At 42.2% G+C, this 15,511-nt stretch overlaps 1 protein-coding gene across 2 annotated transcripts in view; it reads right to left on the reverse strand.

The window, feature by feature from the left end:
• Positions 1-15,511, reverse strand: part of sncb (synuclein, beta) — a 61,836-nt gene that overhangs the window by 46,191 nt on the left and 134 nt on the right. Inside the window, exons 1-4 of one of the 2 annotated variants that reach the window (XM_048603711.1) lie at positions 15,367-15,448; positions 15,120-15,263; positions 14,581-14,619; positions 11,625-11,779 (exon numbers count right to left, since the gene is read on the reverse strand). In XM_048603711.1, the coding sequence (XP_048459668.1) occupies positions 11,625-11,779; positions 14,581-14,619; positions 15,120-15,240 (315 nt within the window). In that variant the 5' untranslated portion in view covers positions 15,241-15,263; positions 15,367-15,448. Of the gene's footprint in view, positions 1-11,624; positions 11,780-14,580; positions 14,620-15,119; positions 15,264-15,366; positions 15,449-15,511 lie in introns of those variants that run through there. The other variant, XM_048603710.1, reaches the window with a different exon arrangement.

Genomic DNA, 15,511 nt, shown 5'->3' on the forward strand with positions numbered 1-15,511 from the left:
TAACATTTCCGGTCAGTGACCCTTCCTCAGAACCCTGAGGATGGGTCACCAGACCCGAAATGTTAACTCTGATTTCTCTTCACAGATGCTGCCAGACCTGCTGAGCTTTTCCAGGAATCTCTGTTTTTGTTTCTGTCTAAATATGCCTGGTATCAATTTGTTGTTTCCTTGCTGAAAGTGAACTAAGGCCAAAAAAAAGGACAGTGAGAGCATAATTTTTGCATTCCAGCATGTCAAGATAACAACATCATCTCATACTCATTTTTTCATAATTCACATGTGGTATTATCAGGGTTGTTTCTTTTTTTTTCCTAACAGGAACAGCAATGTGAGTGTACATATACCAGATGAACCATAGTGTTTCAAGAAGGCAGCTCACCAGCATGTTTTCAAGGGTAATTAAGAATGGACAACAAATGTAGGCTTTTCCAACAATACTCAAATCCCATGAAAACACTTGAGCAGGAAAAATACTAAAGGTGCTCTGGAAATCTGTGTTCTATTCCAACTATAGTTGTCTTAAAACAATCTCACAACGGTGTATTGTAATCAGCCAAATAATTTTGCTCATTATGATGCCAAATTCAGATGTCTACTATTGTATAGCATTCAGAAGATATTTCTAATATAACTTGTAAGTATTTTTAATTACTCTGAGGTTTTAGCATCTCTTACGGAGGATAGATTTAGTGTTTATAAACAAGGAAATACTAAGTTCCATATTACTGCTTTCATGCAAATAGAAACAGATAGGAGCAGTCTACAAATGCAGATATAATCTGTCCCATATTTTAACAAAAATATGTATCAAAATCTATTTTATGAATTTTCCATGTAGCATATACTTCACTTAACTGCTTTGAGTAGAAAGTTTCTTCATCTGTGTGCAGTGCAGCCACATTCACTTAACTGAAGAATTTGAAAACCCATGAACTGCCAATAGCAAGAATGAAATTGTGACTCCTTGCTTAATTGGTACAATTTCAGATTCAGTTTGGAAGGCCAAATAATCTACTCTTGTACTGGCAATATATTGTCAATTTTATTTTTAATGATGTTCATGTTGGTAGTTCAGAGGTTCTTTCATAGTTATGCTAAATCTGGTTTAAAAACAATTCAGATGTTCTGTCAATGCAAAATGAAACTTTGAACAATGAAAAAAATTAAGCTAAGTATTTAAAAATTCATTCATGGCATGTGGATATTTCTGGCTGCACCAGCATTTATTGCCGATCATATTGAATTGCACTCAAGAAGGTGAGAGTGAGTTTATGCTATGAAGGATTTCTTCACTTTCATGAAGGCTATACAACAGCATAGCAGCACTGTGTCCATGTGCTCTTTTGACATGTCGCTCCTTCTCATTAATGTACTACTCAAAGGAACTATTGACTTTGAACTAGGTCACTGTATCAAGGCCACCAGCATCTGAACATGTTTAAATTAAACTCATGAATTTAACAAATCATACAATCGGGTTCAGTTTCTGCAACACAATTTATGTCTATACAGATGGTATCTCATAGAATCCCACCTACATCTGGTCTTGCTAAAATTTTCATTGGTTTCACTGAGAAGCCTGTCTCAGTGAGAAACCTTCTACCACATACATACTTTTGACTCATATATGATACTTTGCTATATTTGAATTTGCAGCGATATCTAAGTAGTTCCTTACACACCTTAATATAGCAAATTCACCTTTGAAATGGAGCAGTCAAACCTGCTCCTTTTCCTCAATATGCTACGTTGAGAAATCTGCTAATGGGTTTTCTAATATATTCTGCTGAAAACCTATGTACACTGGTCAACATATGCATTGGGATTCCTATAGTTCCATATGCTACTAAATCAGACTTTACAACAAGCTCATTGATAGGGGTCTAGCCATCTGCTCACTAAGTAGATGCTGAGGTAGGGCATGTCGAAATTATCCTGCATGATAATGACTACCCTGATCAAATCATCACTCATTGCATATCAAGAAAACTCATAGAAGAGCCTAAGGCATCCACCTTTGGTACTCAGCGGTTCCCAGTTTATCTTAGATTATCAATGAAGTATAAGGTGACCCAAAGATTTGAGCAACTGGTGAAGCTAGCTGTATCACATTGCTCCTTTGGAGTAAAGACAAGTGAGGCTTTCTCCTTCAACAGCATACTATGATCAAGCCAAAAAGTTGTCCTGCCTACCGTAAATGTAAAAGGTGACATAAGGTTCATGTGCCAAAATGATGTCAAGTATATAAACCATATGTTTCAATGACTGGCTGACCATATCATTTAACACATCTATTTGACTGTTTTGAATGGACAGTTTTGTCTCACAAAAAATGCCTAATATTAGATGCAGTTGCACTCTTGTACCACATTTACTAAACTTTCCTGACTGTGCGATGAATTACACTGGAAGCCAACTTACATCTATCAGTCAGGCTTGTAGTGTGATTCATTTACTAGAAGCTACAGTAATTCACACATGGGCCTGTTCTCTGCACATCAAAGGAATATGTCCTCAACTTTGCAACTTTTTCACCAAGGCCAGAACTTGAAGGACAACTCTCATAGCAATGCCTTGACCAATTAATGTTGTTTTATCTGGTTTGAATTTAATCAATTGAGTGTTCCTGCTGCATCTCTATGCCACCAACAGTCCAATCAATTCATACCTTTTACTCATGCTTTATAAATTGTTGTATTTTTTATAAGTTAATTTCATTGTATTTCAGTCCTGATTAGTGCAAGATAAAAAAGCTTCAATTGCACTTCTCTTTTCAGCAATGGTTAAGTTCTGTATCACAAGTTATTTGTAAATTTTATTTTACTAGCTTATCTGGTAGCTCATTTGCCCTGTTAGTAAAGGACAGCAAATTCTATTCAGACAGGTGAATGTTAACATAGTAGTATTAGTAACATTGAAGCAATTTAATGTTAGAGAAGATCTTTTGGCAAACTAGCAAAGTTACATATAGTATTCCATACCAGTATTTGTAATAACACTGAATCACATTTGTTGACAAGAACCTGTAATTTCAGATATGGAATTTTGCAATGATGGAGAGCTTCTCCATAGTTGTGAAATTGGTGGAAGGAACAGAAAATTACAAGTCTCGCCCCCAAGCACAACATCGACCATTTTCATGGAACAAAAAACTGAAAGAGCTGCAGATGCTGGAAATCAGAAACAAAAACAAAAACAGAAATTGGCAAACATCGACCATTTTCATGGAGTCTGGTTGAGTTTTGCACTTGGACATTTTGTGGAGGCAGCTCTCATTTAAATCAATAGTTGTCCCCATTCATGTCTGAGTGAGATGACTAATGTGTGAGAAACAAGCAATATGTAGATTAGACCTGGTAACAGTAAGCCTGAATTTTGTGGACTCATTTGGAAAGTCATGGCACACCTCTTGGAGATATAAGGGACTACGTTGAATATTGTTCCAGGGCACCTATATGAGAGAAAGACTGCACTTTGGGAGAGATAAGGTACCATCTGGAATTGTTAAAAATGGACATAAAATGTGTGTAAACCCATTAACTGTCAACATTCATTGGAAATGTCAATAGACAGGGGCAGGATGGTTGCATCTAGCGCCAGGGACCCGGGCTTGATTTCATCTTTGTCTGTGTGGAGTTTGCATGTCTTCCTGTGTGCTCCATTTTGCACAGTCCAAAGATGTACAGGTTAGGTGAATTGCCCATGGTAAGTTGTCCACTAGTGTCCAGGGATATGCAGGTTAGATGGGTTAGCCACGGTTATTACAGGGATAGAGTGGGTAGCTGGGTTTAGGTGGGATGCTCTTTGGAGGGTTGAAACAGACTTGACGGGCTGAATAGCCTCTTTCCACACTGCAGGGATTCTATGATTCTATAGATCTGTCAAAAAGCAGTTGTCAAAAAAGTCTATCAAAATGAACTTTTTATAATATCAAAAATACCTGTCAAAAGTAATTGCCAAAAGTACCCAGGCTCTTCACTAAAATGCTTCACCTTTAAATCTTTGAAAAAAGAATTGAATCTGCTTTAAGAAAATTGCTACTTCACTCTATCTGTTGATACAAGACTAGGGGCCAGTATTATTGGATTTATGCTGCAGACTAATTTCACCAATTTCTCTTATCATAAAACGTTCCCTTCCATCTCTCAGTTTGACTGTTTGCTCCAAGTAGTTATAGATTCATAGAAGTGGGACTACAAATTTCAGTGCTAGCTTTTAATAAGAGATAGTTGTGGTTATAAGGGATTATGGAGTTAAATATAGGACTTTTTTAATAAATGAATGTGCTTTTAAAAATATACATCTGCCATAGACATATATATCTTTATATTGTTTCATTTCAATGTGGCTCCTGAAATCTGTCCATCTGAGTGAATTGGTACAGTAGGTGTAATAGTAGGGTGGGTGGTCAGTGGGAGTGATGGGCGGGAGTTGGGTCTAAGTCCACATAGATGCATAGTTGGTTTGGGCCATGAGAGGTGTTTGGCGAATGTAAGTTGGTGTGGAATGTATAAGGGGCTCCGGAAGTGGGTTGTTGTCATCAGGTGACGTGGGTTGGCACGAATGGCAGAGCCATGCAAAGGGTATGCAGAGAATGAGGGGTTGTATGGGATGAGAATTAGAGGGCTGTTTTATGTTTTACTTTTTTTTTTATAAGTGCTTGAACATAGTGTTGCAGCACTGGGGCAAGTTTTCCATCCAGCCCACCTCTGTATCTGCCAGTCCCCGAACTCATCCAGGGTCACCTCGTCCAATTCTCAGAGAATCCTTCACCTCTGAATGAGAAAAATAACTACAGGGCATTTTTTTTCTCTCTTTTGGTTTGTGGAACCATCCTTGGAAATATCCTGGGACTGAGAATGAAAATTCACCTCATCATGTGTATTCTACTTCTGGTTTACCAGATATTTTGTTATTTAAACTGGTTAAATGGCTTTTCAAATGCTGTAGAAATATTACAGCATGATAATAGAACATGCGTGGCATTCATGAAGTCTTATGTTTCAATACCATATACTCTATTTCATAAATGACATTTCATATATTGGTTCTAAATGAGGGTGAACAGGGGGAATTTAATCTATTTTAATCAAACACATGTTTCCTTGGGTTACATTGTTTTAAACTTAGTTCTTCAGGCCACTTTGCTACTTCACAAATACTGATTCTTTAAGTGTCGTTTTATTCTTGTATTATTTTCCAAATAACTGACATGGTATATATGCGTTCCACATTGCAATTTATTTGTAATAATGTGCACCCTATCAAAGGCTTAACTAATTTGTTTTTGAGCTAATTCTAGCCCTTTCTAGGTTTCTTTTATCATGCTTACCTCACTGACAGCCTATTGGAAAATGTGATTTCATCCCATCACCAGAGAGCACGGTCAAGACCGAGAGCTCAGATTGTAAATGATCACACCAAAAACATCCTGTTGTTCCCTCGTGTATTATATTGAATATCTTGTTTTGTACAGCAGTCTATGCTTTGATTTTGCAATTTGAAAAGCAGACCTTTTCAATAAATTTAAACCTTACCAAGACCAATTATTGGGCTGAAAATAAAATTCTGTAAATAAGCATTTAAGGGAGGTATTAATAAAATTAATGAGGATGATATTGAATGATACCCAAAAATGGGCATGGAGATTATGCTACATAATTAACTGACTTTGGTTCATTGTGTTGCAAAGAATAGGTTAAATTGATCCTGCCTACTCTTTGTAATAATCTGTACATAGCCAGCACTACAAGTATCGTACATTGGCTTCACTTGTCAACAGGGAACTGGGAAGTGTCAGCAGGTAGAAACGTTTATAAAGCACATTGTGTATCTCCAATTGGACATGTGCAGTGTATGCATGAAATAGTGTAATGTTTTTAAAAGGACAATCCAGGCAGTGTTACTTTGAGGTAACAAGGTGTAGAGCTGGATGAACACAGCAGGCCAAGCAGCATCAGAGGAGCAGGAAGGCTGACGATTTGGGCCTGGGCCCTTCTTCAGAAATGGGGGAGGGGAAGGGGGTTCTGAAATAAATAGGGAGAGAGGGGAAGGCGGATAGAAGATGGATCAAGGAGAAGATAGGTGGAGAGAAGACAGACAGGTCAAAGAGGCGGGGATGGAGCCAGTAAAGGTGAGTGTAGGTGCAGAGTTAGGGAGGGGATAGGTCAGCCCAGGGAGGACGGACAGGTCAAGGGGGCGGGATAAGGTTAGTAGGTAGGAGATGGGGGTGGGGCTTGAGGTGGGAGGAGGGGATAGGTGGGAGGAAGGAACAAGCTGGGCTGGTTTTGGGATGCGGTAGGGGGAGAGGAGATTTTGAAGCTTGTGAAATCCACATTGATACCATTGGGCTGTAGGGTTCCCAAGCGGAATATGAGGTGCTGTTCCTGCAACCTTGGGTGGAATCGTTGTGGCACTGCAGGAGGCCCAGGATGGACATGTCGTCTTGAGGAATGGGAGGGAGAGTTGAAATGGTTTGTGACTGGGAGGTGCAGTTGTTTAGTGCAAACCGAGCGTAGGTGTTCCACAAAGTGGTCCCCAAGCCTCCGCTTGGTTTCCCCGATGTAGAGGAGGCCAAAACGGGAACAGCAGATACAGTATACCACATTAGCAGATGTGCAGACGAACATCTGCTTGATGTGGAAAGTCTTCTTGGGGCCTGGGATGGGGGTGAGGGGGGAGGTGTAGGGACAGGTGTAGCACTTCCTGCAGTTGCAAGGAAAAGTGCCGGGTGTGGTGGGGCTGGAGGGGAGTGTGGAGCGGACAAGGGAGTCCTGGAGAGAGTGGTCCCTCCGGAAAGTAGATAAGGGTGGGGAGAGAAAAATGTCTTTGGTGATGGGGTTGGATTGCAGATGGCAGCAGTGTCGGAGGATGATGCGTTGGATCCGGAGGTTGGTGGGGTGGCACGTGAGGACGAGGGGGATTCTGTTTTCGTTGTTATTGCGGGGAGGGGGTGTGAGGGATGAGTTGCAGGAAACGCGGGAGACACGGTCGAGGGCGTTCTCGACCACTGGGTGGGGGGGGAGTTGCGGTCCTTGAAAAACGAGGACATCTGAGATGTTCGGGAGTGGAATGCCTCATCCTGGGAGCAGATCTGACGGAGGTGAAGGAATTGGGAATTGGGGGTGGCATTTTTGCAGGAAGGTGGGTGGGAGGAGGTGTATTCTAGGTAGCTGTGGAAGTCGGTGGGCTTGAAATGGATATCGGTTTCCAGGTGGTTGCCAGAGATGGAAACAGACAGGTCCAGGAAGGAGAGAGAGGTATCAGAGATGGTCCAGGTGAACTTAAGGTTGGGGTGGAAGGTGTTGGTGAAGTGGATGAATTGTTTGAGCTATACACCTATCCCTATAGACCTGCATTCCCCATGCAGATTGCCTAAAGGCCCTCCGCTTCTTCCTGTCCTGCAGGCCTGACCAGTATCCCTCCACCGACACCCTCATCCGCTTAGCCAAACTCGTCCTCACCCTCAACAAATTCTCTTTCAATTCCTCCCACTTCCTACAGACAAGGGGGTGGCCATGGGTACCCGCATGGGCCCAAGCTATGCCTGCCTCTTTGTAGGTTACGTGGAACAATCCCTCTTCCGTAGCTACACTGGCCCTAAACACCACCTCTTCCTCCGTTACATTGATGATGGTATCGGCGCCGCCCCGTGCTCCCACGAGGAGCTCAAACAGTTCATTCACTTCACCAACACCTTCCACCCCAACCTTAAGTTCACCTGGACCATCTCTGATACCTCTCTCTCCTTCCTGGACCTCTCCGTTTCCATCTCTGGCAACCACCTGGAAACCGATATCCATTTCAAGCCCACCGACTCCCACAGCTACCTAGAATACACCTACTCCCACACACCTTCCTGCAAAAATGCCATCCCCTATTCCCAATTCCTTCGCCTCCGCCTCCACCGCATCTGCTCCCAGGATGAGGTATTCCACTCCCGAACATCTCAGATGTCCTCGTTTTTCAAGGACCGCAACTTCCCCACCTCAGTGGTCAAGAATGCCCTCGACCATGTCTCCCGCATTTCCCACAACTCATACCTCACACCCGCTTCCCTCAATAACAGCCAAAACAGAATTCCCTTCGTCCTCACGTACCACCCCACCAACCTCCGGATCCAACGCATCATCCTCCGACACTTCCGCCATCTGCAATCCAACCCCACCACCAAAGACATTTTTCCCTCCCCACCCTTATCTGCTTTCCGGAGGGACCACTCTCTCCGGGACTCCCTTGTCTGCTCCACACTCCCCTCCAACTCCCCCACACCCGGCACTTTTCCTTGCAACCGCAGGAAGTGCCACACCTGCCCCTACATCTCTCCCCTCACCCCCATCCCAGGCCCCAAGAAGACTTTCCACATCAAGCAGATGTTCACCTGCACATCTGCTAACGTGGTATACTGCATCCGCTGTACCCGTTATGGCCTCCTCTACATCGGGGAAACCAAGCGGAGGCTTGGGGACCGCTTTGCGGAACACCTACGTTCACTTCGAATAAACAACTGCACCTCCCAGTCGCAAACCATTTCAACTCCCCCTCCCATTCCTCAGACGACATGTCCATCCTGGGCCTCCTGCAGTGCCACAACGATGCCACCCGAAGGCTGCAGGAACAGCACCTCATATTCCGCTTGGGAACCCTACAGCCCAATGGTATCAATGTGGACTTCACAAGCTTCAAAATCTCCCCTCCCCCTACCGCATCCCAAAACCAGCCCAGCTTGTCCCCGCCTCCCTAACCTGTCCTTCCTCCCACCTATCCCCTCCTCCCACCTCAAGCCCCACCCTCATCTCCTACCTACTAACCTTATCCCACCCCCTTGACCTGTCCGTCCTCCCCGGGCTGACCTATTCCCTCCCTAACTCTCCACCTACACTCACCTTTACTGGCTCCATCCCCGCCTCTTTGACCTGTCTGTCTTCTCTCCACCTATCTTCTCCTCGATCCATCTTCTATCCGCCTCCCCCTCTCTCCCTATTTATTTCAGTACCCCTTTCCCTCTTCCATTTCTGAAGAAGGGTCCAGGCCTGAAACGTCAGCTTTCATGCTCCTCTGATGCTGCTTGGCCTGCTGTGTTCATCCAGCTGTACACCTTGTTACCTCAGATTCTCCAGCATCTGCAGTTCCTACTATCTCTGAAACAGGTGTTACTTTGAGCAATGGTTGCACATGCCATTGAGTGAGCACCTAGACTTTCTGATAGTGTACAGATGGTCATCGTGCAAGATGTAAGAATTAATGGCAGACAGCAATGCCAGGTGTATCGCTCCAAGAATATGGATGCTTTGAAAAAAAAGTCTAACAAACTGAAATAAGTTGTGAAGCTTAATGAATTTATCTTCAAATTACATTTCCTACAAAGTTTTCCACTAGTCTTATCCACATTTCCATTCTCTAACCCCTCAGCACTCTATTCACAATCCCAATCTCAATCTTTCAATTCATGTGCTATACCTCACTCTCATACACTCCGCACTACTACAAATCTCGCACCCACAACTCACAGCTCTCACACACTGGCAACCATTCAATATAGCAGGCACTACACTAACATATTGCAGCACATTTGTTGACACACTTTCCTCTTTCTTACCAGAAAAAGTATTGCGTAACATGAGATATCAGAAAAGAACAGGAGGATGACAAGTATGCTTCCCATGGAGGAGACTGTGCCAGCCACCCTTGTAAAAGGCATTGTTGAGGCGGTGGTGCACCGCAGAGCTGGGAGCAACTGGTGATGAAGGTATAATTAAGGCATACTTAATCCTCCTCTTGTCCTACTGCTCCCTCATCCCATAACATTTTCTGATTTACAAACTGAAAATGATGCAAGCACACATTTCTTACTTTCTCTTCTTGCCTCAACACAGCCCAACCTGTGTTCCTTTCTCAGATAGCCAGCAACTGTAATTCTCCCAGACTAAGGAAGAAGAGGACAAAGCCAGTGAAGATAGTGGTATACTGTCTCTTGGTTTTACACATGGAAACACTAAAAAATAATGTATGTATGTTAGAGGCCAGTATAAAGACACCAAGCAGAATTCCCCTCAGAGCTAGCACAGGAAAAAGGTATATTGCAGACATCAGTTCTGCGCACGAGTGATAGATAAAACCTTTGATGGATCCGGCTCCTGAAGAAGCTTGCTGTCTGTGAGTAACCATTACTTCTTGGTGCTCTGGTAAGCTCACTTTTAATGTTGTAGAGAGTGGTAGAGTTCAGAAGCAACTTGGCACCAGGCTTTGAGTAGAACATGCAGCTCATCCTTTCTAACATGAATGAGTGGTCACTCCAGCAGCACTGTGGAACTTGTTTTGATGCAGAGCCAGATGGCTGATGTCCAAGTTTACTTTGCAGCACAAACAGGCCTCACTGTGGCACAAACAGTCAACATCAAATGTCTGAATGCTGTAGTGGACCCTCAGAATGTTGTCTTGCAAGCTAAGACTGCTGCCATGGTGGCTTTTAATAACTATCCAAAGGTGCTCACAGAACGTCACAGCAGTCTGTCCAACGAGACCTAAGTACGGTTACTGAGGCAGCTTCTTAGGAGAGTAACAGTGCTTAGATGAAGCATAAGTCTGTTTTTTTTTCACTTGCAGGATGACAGCATCTGCATCCCTACGACTCTGCCAATACTTTTGTTGTTCCCAATCAGCTAGTTAGGCCTGACTGCTGCAGCCCAGGCCGAAGTGATGCAACCTGAATTAAGGGAACAGAGCTGTCTGAAGTCATCCTCCAGAAGCCTGCTCCTTTGTCTTCTCAGCCACTAGTTCTACCCTTAAAAAACTAATGGACGTACAGAAATCTGCAGTTTGCTCAAAAGAAAATTCAAATTTCAACACCTATCCCTCAGCCACTGTGGAAACATCTGGCAGGAACACCACCATAGGCAAAAAACATACAATAACTATCGACTTTTTAAACTTAAACCAAGTACAGGAAGGCTCCAAATACATGCACAATTGAACCACCATCCAAAAGAAGTACTCCAGCAATGACTTTGCAGGAGTTCATTGTTCCTTGACGTAGTACAGATTTGAGGGAGGTGTGCGAGTGGTTTGGGGGAAGGAAATCTTTTATTCCATCGTAAGTCATATTCTGCATTGATAGTTTGGCTGCAGTGTGAAATTTGAAATTAGTAATGGCGCTAAATCAGTGATGCACATTGATTGATAACTTACCTTCTCTTCAAACTGCCAGCGGTTATTAAATGTGAAGCACAAACCCTTTTGCCGAGATAGCTAGCTGTGTATTTCTCATAAAAAGTCAATGTAGAAGTCAGTGTGTGTAACTTGAGCCTTTATGGAAGTGTTGGGTGGCCACGTTATGCCTGGAAAATGGTACTGTACAATCAAATTTAGCCCCCACTGAATTGCTACATTAATTTCAGCCTAAAATGGAAATGACTCGGAAGTGTATACTCAAATCCTGAGGCATATGAAGCAGCTTTTAATATTAACATCTAAATAATTGTAAAATCTTCAGTTTCCTGTATTGTGTTCTCACTGCCAAATGATGTGCTTTTGCTAAGCATATAATGCAGCAATATTAAATCTGAATAGTTTGATGCATATTGCAGCCGCACTGGGTGGGGTGTTCATGCTTGCTGAAGGCTAACCTTTAGTTCTTCAGATGGTAAATCTTCCTTTTTCACCAGGCCAGTGGCTGCTGCAATATTCCCAGCTCCATCCACTGTCTTCTGAGCCACAGCTGAGACCCCAGTGATAACAGCACCGCCCACCAAAGAAGCCTGCTCCTTTGTCTTCTCAGCCACTAAAAAGCAAGAATCAATATACATTGTTTCCTATTCAGAGGGTGTTGTTGTTATTTTATTTCTTTATGAAGCAATTTAAAATTTATTGCTTAAGCAGCCATTATTGGAGTTCTTTTTTTAAAGTCCCATCTTAATTTCTTCAATACAAACCTGATTCACTGAGAAATGTTTAATTTCTATGTAACTAAACTTTAGAGTAGAATAAAATAGAACTAATTTATGAATGCAGGGATATTTTAACAAAGTTGTCTAATATCCTATTGTTAGATGCTATCATTTTTAGCTGCAAAGACAGGAAGTTCTACCCTTAAAAAAACTAGTGGACATACAGAAAAAAAAATTGTAAAGATACACATCTGTATCAATCTTAGAGTAACACAGTCAATGTTAAGCAGTTTAATATGGTCACGGTGGCATCTTTCAAACTTGTGAAAAGTAGTGTTAAGGTAATTTGTATTACCGAGATGGTCATCACCCTATTCTTTTTGTTGAGGACCCATGACGTGGAGGTCCCGCTGTTGGACTGGGATGGACAAAGCCAGAAGTCACACTACACCAGGTTGTCGTCCAACATTTTTGAGGAAGGGACACCAGAACCGAAACATTAACTCTGATTTTTTCTTCACAGATGCTGCCAGACCTGCTGAGCTTTTCCAGCAATGTCTGTTATAGTTGAAAACATTTGTTTAAAATCACAAACTTTCGGAGTGCTGCTCCTGCATCAGGTGAAGCATCAGTAGCTCTCCAAAAGCTTGTGGTTTCAAATAAACCTGTTGGACTGTAACCTAGTGTCAAGTGACTTCTGACTTTTTCCCCATTGAGGCTTGTAGGAATTCCAGAAACAATACTTATTTCATAGAATCCCTACAGTGTGGAAGCAGACCATTTGGCCCATCAAGTCCACAACAACCCTTTGAAAAGCAGCTCACCCAAACCCATCCCCCTACCCCATCCCTGGAACTCTGCATTTTCCATGGCTAATCCACCTAACCTGTACATCCCTGGACACTATGGGGCAATTGAGCATGACCAATTCACCTAACCTCCACATCTTTGGACCATGAGAGGAAACTGAGGCACTGGAGGAAATCCACACAGACACGGAGGGGATGTGCAAACTCCACACAGACTGTTGCCTGGCATTAGAATTGAACCGTGGCTCTGTGAAACAGCAGTGCTAACCACTGAGCCACCCTATTACAGCAGTAAAACTTTGCAGTTTCTCAGTATGATGTGTGCGTTTATTCTCCCTGAATTATCCAAACATATCATCTATCCTCTTCCTTTATTTAACAAAAAGCACATGCTACTTAATCGTTCGACTTTGTTTTCTTTTTCCATTTTCTTTGCATCTGACCATAAACAATAATTCCCTTTATTACCAGAAACATGTTTAGAACCATAAACATGAGTTATGGAACAAATTTTGTGTTGCAATTTTTTTTCTGAGATGATAATGCTCTTGAAGGAAAAGTCATATTCCTTTCAAGATCAAGTTTGAATCAGCTATGGAAACACTGAACTGATACCTGTACTGTTAATGATATTGGTCCAATAATCAATTGCTTGATTGATTAACTCCATGAGTTATTTCATTTACAACACTAAAACACATTATAAATTATGAAACAGACATTTACAGTTAACCAACTAATTTCTGTATCGCTTAACTGGCAGGCAGACTTGTAACACTGTATACACGGAGCACATGGAGTCCTTAAATGTGAACTCTTTTAAAGGCAATGTATATGTACAACAGTATCTACTATCGTTTGAGCACAAAATGCTTTCAGATCAAGGTATGCATTAGAACTGCAGTATTAAATTATTAACAGATCTGTTAGTAACCTTATATGAATCAAATTCATGGCATTCCTGAAAATGACAGTCTATGTCAATCGGGCAACTGTCAGTATGTAGTTTGCACATTTGCCCCGTGTCCGCGTGGGTTTCCTCTGGGTGCTCCGGTTTCCTCCCACAATCCAAATGCGTGCAAGTTTGGTGCATTGGCTATGCTAAATTGCCGACAGTGTTCAGGGATGTGCAAGAAAGGTGGGTTAGCCATGGGAATTGTGCGGTTACAGAGATAGGGTAGAGGGTAGAGGGGTTTGGTATGGGTGGGCTGCTCTTGGATGGTCGGTGTGGATTGGATGGGCTGAATGTAGGGATTCTTTGAATGTATAAATAGTTAGATACAACATTAACAAGCTGGCCGTTAAAAATAGCTTGAAACAATATTGTCCTTTTTTGAGGCTTTATTGCAATGGGTGATACTTCCAGTAAAATCGTGAACAAAGTAATTATATAAGAAGATATTATGTATATATTGTTAACGTGGTAATTCCAAATGTTTATGTGTGTTTAATACGACTCAAGGTAACAACCAGATTAACATATTAATCTATAATGCACCATTTCTAAGAAACATTTCAACCTATTGAAGTGAAACTAATTCGTGCATTTCACTTCGCAATTGCAGTACATATTGCAGTTCACGGATGGTACGGGATGACAAGTTACTTATTCAGTTACAGGTACGCTGTAAATGAGAACTGCACTTCCGATAAATCCGCTCAATTTTCACACCATGCCTATGTGGAACTGTAAGAATTAGTGGTCTTGATGGATTGATCAACTGAAATTGACGTTTACACTTTAACTAATGCCGAACCAATATCTTAAAACAACTCTTGATAGTTACGGTAGAAAACATTCGATTCAGGCACATTAAATACAAAAATGTGACAAAAATGCAACGCGTTTCAATTATTTTGTCATTTGAACATTCGTGGGTACCTACCTGAGACAACACTTGAAACACCTTCTTTGGTTTTGGAGCCTAAAGGTTAAACATAAACATCATTATCCACGGGGTAATTATCTGAATTCACAATAGTGCCGACAATCCCCTAAAGTACGTAACATTTCTTGTGATATGTCACGATCACTTCTGCTATTTTATTTAATGGCAGACGTGCGGTCTGAATGTGTTGGATGCCGCATCCTTGGAAAGAGGATCTCTCTCTCTGGGCTGGAGGAAAGTGCCATATGGCTGGCCCATCTGCTCAACGGAAATAAAGACCTTTGAATCAGTCCCCAACTGACAACGAAAGCATCTCTACGCAGAAACTAGATTGCTCCCCCGAGATTAAATGTTTTCCGCTTTTTTTAAACAACTGATACAGTTACCGCTAATATTCAATATAAAAAAGGCATTTCTTTCTCCCGTTTTAACGTAATAACTGTGTAAGTCGCCCATCCAGGGAGGGTTCATTGTATAACTGAAAGGGGCGACGCTATCTTCCTTTGTATATTCACTGGCTTTTCATGTTTACATACCAACATATAGCACTCCCTCTTTAGTCTTCTCTGCCGCTTCTGCTACTCCCTGCTTGGTTTTCTCAGCTGCAGCAGCTACTCCTTCCTTCGCTTTGGACAATCCTTTCATGAAAACATCCATTTTGGTCCTCGCTCAATGGAACACTGTAGAATAAACACCTGATTCATTCACCCTCAGAACAGCCAAACAGAAAGAGGAAGATTACAGGCACCGACAGAAAAAAATGACACAAGCATCAACACTGACCTCTGTCAAACTGGATAATAATGGATTGGATAGGTTTGATCAAAACATCTCGTGTGTGTGTGTGTGTGTGTGTGTTGGGGGGGGGTGGGGCTTGCAGATTTAAGCGAGGACGGAGTTGGGCGGTGATGATGCCACCGATTCACTG

Source organism: Rhincodon typus, chromosome 12, assembly GCF_021869965.1.
Source record: "Rhincodon typus isolate 14 chromosome 12, sRhiTyp1.1, whole genome shotgun sequence".
Taxonomy (NCBI): domain Eukaryota; kingdom Metazoa; phylum Chordata; class Chondrichthyes; order Orectolobiformes; family Rhincodontidae; genus Rhincodon; species Rhincodon typus.